This window comes from Orbicella faveolata, unplaced genomic scaffold, assembly GCF_042242905.1.
Source record: "Orbicella faveolata isolate gen_17 unplaced genomic scaffold, um_ofav_v1 contig_1, whole genome shotgun sequence".
In the NCBI taxonomy this organism is placed as follows: domain Eukaryota; kingdom Metazoa; phylum Cnidaria; class Anthozoa; order Scleractinia; family Merulinidae; genus Orbicella; species Orbicella faveolata.
This window is the reverse complement of record NW_028301536.1, coordinates 13,577,485-13,588,364: the sequence shown is the minus strand read 5'-3', so window position 1 is coordinate 13,588,364 and position 10,880 is coordinate 13,577,485. Positions and strand designations below refer to the sequence as shown.

At 42.2% G+C, this 10,880-nt stretch overlaps 1 protein-coding gene across 1 annotated transcript; it reads left to right on the top strand.

Moving 5' to 3' along the window:
• Positions 1-278: 278 nt before the first annotated feature.
• Positions 279-10,874, top strand: LOC110061351 (lysyl oxidase homolog 3A-like). The gene is made up of 11 exons (XM_089290234.1): positions 279-902; positions 1,437-1,638; positions 2,049-2,396; positions 2,764-2,958; positions 3,392-3,532; positions 4,184-4,493; positions 5,976-6,105; positions 6,767-6,948; positions 7,740-8,063; positions 9,002-9,183; positions 9,715-10,874. Exons 1-10 carry the CDS (start codon positions 685-687, stop codon positions 9,181-9,183), a joined length of 2,232 nt encoding a protein of 743 aa, XP_089146360.1. The 5' UTR covers positions 279-684; the 3' UTR covers positions 9,715-10,874.
• The last annotated feature ends 6 nt before the right edge of the window (positions 10,875-10,880 follow it).

The following is a 10,880-nucleotide window of genomic DNA, read 5'->3' as shown; positions in this document are numbered from 1 at the left end:
CCCCAAGGCTTTCGCGCGGCCATTTTTTGGTGGTCATTTTTTTCTCGCAGTTTTCTTTCGCGTTACGCGCGACGGACTAATCGAAAGAGGGACTACTTGTAGTCTATTGTAGCCTCGCTGTCGCTCTCCGCACCTGTGTTCGTGCTTCGCGCTCAACCTGTCTGTAGGCTATTGCGTGACAATCAGTCGACGTGATAAAAGATTCCTTTATGACCAAATCATCATAGGACATGATTATTTTTACCACATCAAAAATAACGCCATCTTGTCACATTAGCATTTCTCGCCCTTAATAACATTCCACCACTTTAGTACACCGCCTTAACACCTCGTTAGCTTTTACAGCAGCAAAGATTTGTACGCAAAGCTCTACAGAGGGCATTTGTTTTGTCTGGAATCTCTCTTTCATAGTTTAATATGTAGATAAGATAACTTTGACCTGTGGGAAACGATGGAAATGATACTTCAGGTTAAGATAGATATCAATGGACTACATTGATTCCACCAAACAGAAGACCTCTGTTCTCACACTATTATAATCATCGCGCGCATTCAAGACGCGGGTTAAAAAACAATCTTATTGTACCTTCAAACTGCCGCTTAGAAGGTCTCCAGACGACACGAACGACAAGGTGCTAAGGGAGTGGAATTCTGGCATTTCAACACGACAGAAATCGACTCAAGATGTCGTGTTTTCTGCTTGCTGCATTCCTGTTGAGCGCAAGACTTGTAAGTGGCTCTGAGGTGCGACTAGTGGGAGGAAAGCACTCATATGAAGGCAGAGTCGAGGTGAAATACGACGAGGAATGGAAAGCGGTTTGTGATCATGGATGGAATATGAAAGCCGCTGATGTGGTTTGTCGTATGCTTGGATTTCCAGACGCGTTGCGCTTTACCAAAGGGTAAGTGGGTGTCTTTAGGTTATTAGAGATCATCATCGGCTTGCTAGGTAACCTTTATTATTTTCCAGTGTGTGACGTTCACGCAAGGAATCTCACGCTAGGGAAAGAAAATTAATCAAATGTTATTCGACCATCTAACTTTTATGAAATCACCTCCAAGGAAAAAAGGATTAATGAAGTCTGAAACCACTGATAGTGATAACTGAGATATTGCTTACGGAATCACGCTAATTTGCTCTTAAATAACAAGATATGAGAAAATTTGAAAATGGGATGCCTTGAATAGAATTAGTGATTATATTAGAATTAACATTACATTAACGAGGGCTGCATGCAGAATTTCATATCCACGAGCGCGATCGATCGGCAGCATTCACCATGAACCATTCACTCATGAACAGCTACGTCATAATTCTTCAATAAATGACATTTTGTTCCACAGAAGCCAGATGTATTTCAATTCAGTCTACAGAATTTCTAAATGTTTATTTGAGTGTTTTTATTAAAATAACGTCGCATTTATCATGTTTAAAGACACACTGCCTTTGGTCGTGGTGATGGACACTTTTGGTTAGATGACGTCAATTGCGGTGGACGAGAATACGACATTGAACGATGTTCTCATAGAGACTGGGGACGACACAACTGTCGCTCAACCAATCAAGCTGGTGTTATATGTAAGCTTCATCGAAGTGATGTGCTGTTTGGACCGGAGCCATCACCAGCCAGCGGTGAGGTGAGTCGAAGGAAAAGGAAGAAATGGCTTTCAAAGGTTTTAGGCTATTTTGGCCAGCCTAAAGCCTTGTGGACAAAGAACTATCAGTTTTTTAACCTTTTCAGCCTTAGGCCCGATGCAGACATATTGGAAAAATTTCTTAATCACTGTGCAGTAAGAATTAGACGAGAAGTGAAAACGGAGATAATTTGCAAAACACGAATAAAAGGGGAATGGGATGGGGAGATAGAGATGTTTATTTCTGCTTGAACCCTCTTCCTTCTTTCTCTGCCACGCCCTATTTCCATTCTCTTGTGAATGGAATTGTAAAAAGTCAACCAGTTTTAGATCTCATTTGCATAAACCGCAACAACAGTTAACGCTACATAAACCGCTGCATATATTGCTTGATAAATTCTGGTTCAACTTAGGTTCTAAGCGTGAAATTAAAGTTACAAGGCCCGGTTGTCGATGACTACATATCTGAAGGCATCGTTCAAGTGGAACATGAGGGAAAGTGGGGTTACATTTGTCCTTCAAACTGGAAACATGTGAACTCCTACTTGTTGTGTGGTGAGCTTGGATTCCCGAATTCCACGGAACTAGAGTCTTACAAAGAGACTATTCAGGATGTGGAGCCCGTCTATTGGCTGGACCATGTGACGTGTAAAGGATGGGAGTCATCGATCGTGTCATGTGACCATGCGGGATGGGTTCGTCACCAGTGTGAAGGAGGAGGAGCACTGAAGATCAAATGCGCGCGCAAAAGTATTACAAACGTAAGTCTTCTGAAGCTGGACGTCAATTCCAAGTTTCTTTGCCTCTATTTTAATATGAAGCTCGTTTATACCTTTTATATTTAAACGATTTTCGTTTGCATCGAAATAAATATATGAGAAGAACTGTTTTTGATATGGAAGTTGTGCATCTTGGAAATGAAAAGTAAAAGAAATCAATCTGGTGTTTAAAATTCAATTTTGTTTCCCCACACGATACGATTGTCTAGATCCTCCCGAAATATTTCATGATCTTGCATCCGCGTTTGTCACGTGACTTGTGACGCCACTTTGTGTGGTACAGTTTCAGAGACCATGACCAGTTCGAAGTTGTTGTTTATTTCAACTTAACTTAACTTTTATATTTTAGACTCCAGAGGTGCGACTTCGTAGCGGGACCTTGGTGTCCGAAGGAAGAGTAGAAGTAAGGCTCCGTGACAGCTGGGGAACGATATGTGACGACCACTGGACCTTGAGAGAAGCTAACGTGGTCTGCAGGTCCTTAGGTTATGGGTCAGCGGCAATAGCAGCAAAGAATGCGTTCTTCGGAAGAGGAATTGGACAGGTAAAACGATCTCCAGTGGAAAAGTGTTTTATTTTTACCACAAAAGAAAGTGTTTGAATTTTACACTGTATTTGGTCTGGAATAGGCTGAAAAAAAATTAACATCAAGGTTGGAAAAGAGTTAGTGGTACTGCCTTGCCTTTATTATAAAAAAAAGTCGTTTAGTAAAGTATAGTATTCATTATGCTGTTTGAATCCCTGAGCGTGGAACAAAAGTTTCATATATCTTATTAACTGAACTATACAATAAATAAGATGGAAACAGCTTGAGAGAAAAACATCCAATCAAAACTGTCGGAAAAAGCTTTACTTTTCAGTTCTACGGTATTGTGCCAGAGGAAGGGCAGAAGAATTAAAATTTCAACCAAATGGCAACTAAAATTATGTTTGCCGCTCGAACATTTAAGTGGTCTAACCTTTTATCCACTATTCAGATCATACTACATGACGTCCGCTGTCAAGGAGTTGAGAGGAACATCAGTCAGTGTAAACACCGGGGATGGCGCAGATCAGAGTGTAATCATTACGAGGACGTTGGCGTCAAATGTCATGCACCAAAGCTCCAAGGCCATCCGGTAATAACCACTGCACGTATAGATCTCGCAACGTTTTCAACAATACGGAATTATTGTAAAAAAAATTCGATGTCACGTGACGACGGCTACCATGTTCCTCCCCATGCCCGCCCTCGCCAAGAAAATGACATAAGATCAAACGCATGTATGAGCATAATCTGCCGTACTACATTTTTGAAGTTTCTCTTTTCGCCTGTTACTTATGTAGGAGGAGTTATCGTAAAGGCTTAACTACCAATTTCGCGCGCAAAAAGATGATTGCGGGAAAAGAGGATTTTGTCTTAAAAGGGGATATACACCCGCAATCACCCTCACTTTAGACTACGAGTAGTCCTTCTTTCGCTTAGTTCGTCGTGCGTGACTGAAAGAAAACCGCGAGACAAAAATGGCCGCGCGAAATCCTGGAGGCGAGGAGCGTGTGAAAGGAGGAGGGCCTCCTTTCGCGCACTCGTCGCCGCCAGGATTTCGCGCGGTCATTTTTTTCTCGCGGTTTTCTTTCGCGTCACGCACGACGGACTAGGTAAAAGAGGGACTACTCGTAGTCTACCCTCACTTCCACATGCCGCACACTGTTGGGAAAGAAGTCAAGGCTCCCAACCAAAGAATTAACCAATAAGGCCTAATTTACAAGCTTTCTTTGTTGTCTCCCAGATTCGGCTTAGGGGTGGTCTGAACTCTTACGAGGGCCGTGTTGAAGTTTTTCACGGTGGCAGATGGGGGACTATTTGCGCTGATAACTGGCGAATAGAAGAAGCGATGGTGGTATGTCGACAGTTGAATCTCGGATATGGGAGCCATGCTGTTACGCAGAACTATTTCGGTGCCACAAATCTCAGAGTCATCATGTCTGGCGTGATTTGTCGAGTGGACGAGATCTCCATTTACAACTGTCAACAGGATCCATTGGAAAACGCAACGTGTAGTAAAAGCAATAAATTAGCAGGAGTCATTTGCACGGACGGTAAGGTCGAATAATCAACGTAATGAATTATAAACTACTGATAAGGCTATTTTTATCATAATAAAAATAGCAGTTATTTGTTTAGGTTCTGTGAGGCTTTTCCCTTTTCAGATGTATTTTATTAGGGTAGATTTTAAAGAGGAATGGCAGTCCTACCTCGAGGTATTTTTTTTTCGCGAATTTTCTTTGATTCTAAAGAAACTGCTCGAAAATATAAATTAGCCAAAAAACGAACAAGAGACATGATTGGAGGAGATTGAAAACGGAGTTTAGGACGATGATCTTAGCCAAGATCAGTTATACACATACTCTAGCCCTTCTCAACAGTTAGCCTACCCGTCGATAGGGTTAAGTTATAGATGAGTAGGGGAGGGGATGGAAAGAAGAATTCGTTTTTCCTAAACGGGGAGCCCTTAGTATCCTTATGTAGCTGTAATTATAGGGCTTCTACATCTATGATAATGGTATTTACACTAAAGGGTTACATTCTGCACCATTGTGCGGACTGACGTTTTCCAAGTTTTGTTGTTTTGATTTCCACTGAGATCGCCGCTTAAAAAACTAGAAGAAATCTGGGGCGAGTCTAGTCATGCATGCAGTGGCTTGTGGGACCGTTACTGGGGACAAAACCAAAGATGAGAGGTCATATCGTCCCCAGTAACGATTCCATAAGGGACTGCGAGATGAGACTCGATCGCTCAAGATTTCGTCTCACTTATAAAGCTGAGAAAGCAATGAAAGCTGACTTAAAATACATAGTCTTTCCATTTACGATTTTCCTATTAATAACAGCATTTTTATACTAAACTTCCCACTGTATCGGTGCATTCGCTGGCGTATTGCTTTCGCAATTCAATTCATAACTGACTTAAATTTATGCAAAAGATTCAGAGAGCGACGTGAGCACGTTGCTCCAGGTTCATTTACAATTTCACTTGGATTTTCACACTGACTTTCATTACAAGCGCAGAAACGTCGACTGTATATCCAATATGACACAGTTTGACTTGCCCTGAGTCATAAGATTAATTAAGGCGAGCTTAATGTTGGCAACGGTAGAAGTCTCATTTGACCGAAAGAGGTTTGGATAAGGACTGGATTTAGATCTAGGTATGACCTTGAATTTTGACAAACAAAGCTTTCTGGTTGTTCGCGGCTGAAACGAGTTCATTTAAGGGAGATTAAATTCAAAACATTGAAAACTTTGTAGCAGCGCTTAAGCTTCGGTCGAAATTTGTTAAGATAAAAGAAGTACACATTCATCTTCGATTTTCGCAAAAACAATCCAAGGCTTATACAAGGTTTAGGACATGGGATAGGAGGGGGAGGGGGAGGGGGAGGGGAGGGGGAGGGGGAGGGGAGGGAGAGGGGGAGGGGGAGGGGGAGGGGAGGGAGAGGGCATTAGGTAACATCCAGAGGTTGAGAGCTGAGCTACATAACACGGAATTTTGAATTGATTTCAAATTTTGTTTTCGTTATCAGAATTACCAGATCTCGTAATTGACACTGATAAACTACAGAGGGAAATGGAATTGAAGTTCCTTCGTTTGCGTTCCCTGCAATGTGCATTGGAGGAAAACTGCCTCTCAATAAGCGAGGATGACGTCTCTAGGTATCTAAGCCTCTTCTTACTTTATCTTAACTGAACTGTAGTAAATAATATTTGGATAAAAGATAAAAAGGATAAAAGATTTTGTGCAAAACGAGTACGGGAAGTAATCCTTGATTATATATAAAAATTTGAGGTGGGCTCTGTTGTTGAGAATGGACTCGCAGCTTCTGTTATCGGTATTTAGCGAGAAGAACCTTGCCTAAAACCAAACTCGCACAAAAGGCAACCAAAACGTGTTACGATTGGATATCAATATCCGCAGGCGAGATCTAAGGTGTTGCTATCGATAAATCAATATCCCGTGTAAATCATCTTACGTCGCCGTGTAAGTTCCCAACATTTCCCGCGAAAAAACCGCCTTAGATTCAAGCCCAAACATCCCAAACTGACAACGAAGCACTACAGCGAACGATATAATGTCTATGATTCGCTGCTATTTTTGCACAGAAAGCCGCAATCACGTGATGACCAATAACACACTATACGTATCATATATATATTGCAAGGTCATTAGTAGTAAATCTTTTACTCAAATATTCATGCACTGCACGAGTATCTCATATGAGTCTGTTCATTCTACTTAAGATAATCAATTGGTTGTCTTTTAATCTATTCACGATCAGCCCGTTGTATTGGTATTGCTGTCATTTTTCTCATGCAGGAATGAAAATAACTACTATGCTCGCCGATACAGTTTACGAAAATTATTGAGGTTTACAACCAAGATCGAAAACCGAGGTTGGGATCACTTCCGACCGAACTCGCCCAGATCAGGCTGGCAATATCATCAGTGCCACAGACATTACCACTCCATGGAAACATTTGCCAGTTATGATCTACTTCGTAAGTATACAGACATATTCTCCTTACTTGTATCTGTACATATCGTACGAAATAAAAGGGGAGAAATTACTGATTAATAGAGTCAAGGATAATGAAACTCCATGGCTACGTACGTATGCTGCAAATTTCTCGCAGACTAATACTTGATTCTACTACTGCAGTGTAGTTTTTTTGCGTAGTTACAGCAACAACGCCCACTTTCTCGGTCAGGTGAAAGCAGTTTTTGCCCACTGTCACCGGACAATAGTAGTAGCCAAGAAAATAAACTTAGACTGTTAAGTATTTTCGCTCTCAAAGAAGATCAGTTAAAAAAAGAAGCAAATCATCTTGTTTGGGTCAGAGATTTAATAGCTACGAGATAAAAACAAAATGGTCGATAGGACCTACGTACGATGTTTTTTTGCTAAGGGCGGCGTGTTGAAATTATTTTGTTCATTTTGCGGAAGTATGGAAAGGGATTACACTCCTGCAACTAAACCTCGTTCAGTTCTCAGGGTCTTTCTTCTTGGATTCCCAAGACCGAGAAGAAGACAGGCCATGGTAACGAGGTTTGGCTCGAGTTTGGTGGACCGGCCAAGCGCGAGCTAGCCTGTTCCAGGCTCTCTGTCAGTAGGGACGATCGAATTAGCGTACGGGAGATTAGCGGGGTCTGGGCGAGAAATGGAGAGTGCTTCCCCATTTACAGAGAGCCTGGAACAGGCTAAGCAGGAGCGAGAATTTGAGCTTTCTCTTTGGCTCGTGTTCTCGTTTGAGTTGACAGACTTGACGAACAGTAGCATTTATTGTTTCAGGTAAGGGTAACTATATGAGACGCGCTCAAGGACACAAAGCCAGTTTCTGTTTAGAGGACACGGAGTGTGATCCGGGATTCGAAAAGAGGTGGAATTGTACCAGGGGTGGTGACCAAGGCCTATCTCCCGGATGTTTCGATATCTACAGTTCTAAGATTGACTGTCAGTGGGTGGACTGTACCGGGATTTCCGGCGGCTCCTTCTACCTTCGAGTTCAACTCAATCCCGGCAACCAAGTGGCTGAATCTGATTTCAAGAACAATGTTGCCAAATGTACAGTGTATGATTACCGGAGTTTTATCATTGCTGACAAGTGCTGGATCGGTAAGTGATACGTCCCAATTACAAATTCAAAGCCGAATGGCAAAATGGAATCCATTCGTTAACATCAACGTATGTTTTTTGTACGCTGCTGTCAGTTACAATTACCATGGCAACCAAGTATTGCTGCACGAGGTTCTTGCTGCACGAGGTTCTCCACTGCCCCACTGGACTCCTGCTATGAATATAGTTAACGGCAGTTTCAAAGGTGATCATTGGTCACTGTTTCAACTTCAACAAACCACAGAACATTTTACATCAGTTAGTTTTTAATTATCAGAGCGATCAACATCAAATTTCTCCAATCGATTCGAAGTATGCACGACGCCAGGTTTCGCGCGGCTACTTTTCTCTTCTCGCTTATTCGCTGCTTAAGATCGCCGCACACTAGCCGATTTTTTGTCGGCCGACAAAAAATCTTCACTTGTCGGCTAATGTGCGGTGAATTCAGACAAGTCTGCGACAAGATCGGGGCTCTTTGGGCGATATCTGACAGTGCTAGATCTCAAAACGTCTTGTCGGGTCTTGTCGGCTAGTGTGCGGTGGACCAAGACAATTTGTCGGGGCCCGCGAGCGCCTCAGCTAATTAGGAAATGCCATGAGAGTCTCGTTAGTGGAATAGACGCCATCTTGATTTTGGATGACTCGGCCCCAAACCTCAACGCGGCTAGTCGCGACAAAAAATCGGCTAGTGTGCGGCAAGTTGGTGGCCCGACAAATTTTAACCCGATTGACCCCGACAAAAAATCTGCAGTTCTACGACAAAAAATCGGCTAATGTGCGGCATCCTTTAGCCTGAAATCGGTGGCAGTCGAGCCTATCTCCCTCGAGAGATAAATAACATTTCAGGTTATTCATTTGAAGGGAATTGAGGGCAGTTTGGGAGAATTAATATTGGTGTTGTTTTCGAACTCTTTTATAATCCAGCACTTTTTCCACAGAGACTTGTGAGAGTGGTGTAGACACCTATGGCGGAAATTCCGCCGGTCAATGCTGCGCACTTCCCTTCTGGTACAATGGTAAGGAATATCATTCCTGCACTACTGACGGACACACAAAGAAATGGTGTTCAACAACCTACAATTACACAAAAGACAAGAAATGGGGATTCTGTTTTAACTAGGTAAGTACAGGTAATTGTAAACATTTTAGCACTGGTTCCAAACTATGCCTGTTCTTGGTGATTTGAAACAAATATGCTTCAAAATGGAGGTTAAGGGTCGTTCGGAGACTGGAAAATTACTTTTTTCCAGCACTTGTTGCAAAGGATATACTCCTTAAAAGGTCGGTCAGTCAGTCCCTCGAAAACAACTCCTTAGCCGAGACTTCTCTAACATTTGCGTCTAAAAGGAACACGAGCTATGTAGGTGGTACATGTTGTATAACGCGCGAGTGATGTCCCTTTGGCGCGCTTCTTCCAAGAGCGTCCACGCGTGTATATACGCCTCTCAAACTCGCGTCTAATATTTAATCTTGAGCGCGCTTTCTCAACGCGATATAATCTCTGTGATCTGTAAATACTGAGATAGCTGAGCATGTACTGGAACGAAAGCAAATGAAAAACCATTCAGTTAATCCTTTTTGGAACGCAAAGTCCAAAAAAACCCGATAAACCGCCTTTTACCGATAGAGGTTATTTTGTTTTCAATTTCAGGAAAGTAGATGGCCACGATGGCATTCCACTCAAAGTCAAGCATCTTTGTACAAAGCTTCTCCAGTTAGATTTTCGCCAGTTTTGTTTTGGTACAAAAAGCAAGTCGATTTTTTAACCTAATACAGGCATATTATAATCTAGTAAGTGTAAAATAACCCGTTTTGCCGTTTCCATATAACTTTGCTCTTTCTAACCACAAAGGGAACTAAAGCGCCCATATTGTTCAATCCCTCCTTGTCGTACTTTATTTCACCTCCTATCTCCCAAGAGTCATGACAACACTTGCGCGTGGGTCTAGGAACATCATTTTAACGTTTCAAATACCCTCTCAACTGTAAATGACGTCTTTATCTTCGAAATTCTGTCTTCACAAAAATAAAATACTCGCGTAAACTACCTCGTCTTCAACGAACGAACGAAGTCTTTAGCTTTTTAAGAAACTGTTGGGCTACGTCGACGGGTAAGTGAGAGCCTTAGCTGTTTGTTATCAGCTTAAAATATTACCGCCGTGGCCATACTGAGCGATTTTGGGTAGCTGAGGTTTCGAGCGTCGTCTCTTCCTTGGTCCTTGTGGGGAGGCAGCGTGGTCGAGTGGTCAGGGCGCCGGACTTGAAATCCGGAGGTCGCAGGTTTAAGTCCCACTCTGACCACTAAGCTGGAGTTGTTTCTCGGTAGACACTACTTCAACTCCTCGGTCATGTTTGTAAATAGCCAACTGGTTGGTCTGCCTCACGCCGGTTGGGATTTTTAAGCCTATTATGTTTATCTGAAATATTTCTTTTAAGTGACATGCCTGTGAGCTAGCTAGGTGTAGCTAAGCGTATTGTCCACTAGAAACAACAAATTTTGAACATTTTTGAACATTTCTTTTCAAGTCGAGACAAATTAAAAACAATTTAAGTCACAGTACAAGTGATCAGTTATTGTGATCATTTATTTGCCGATTACAGACTACGCAAGTATACACGGATAGGACTCTGACCCAACCCTTAACGGACGGGAATGACGGTCCTAGAAGGGCGGATCCCAAGCGCGTCACATACGGAGGTCATGTAATCCCATATCATCATTCAACTTATAAAATCTATTTTAAATCTTTGTTTGTTGGTATTCGGAACACGACCTAAATGGATTGAATAAATGATAGTTGTATAAGGCGATCTATC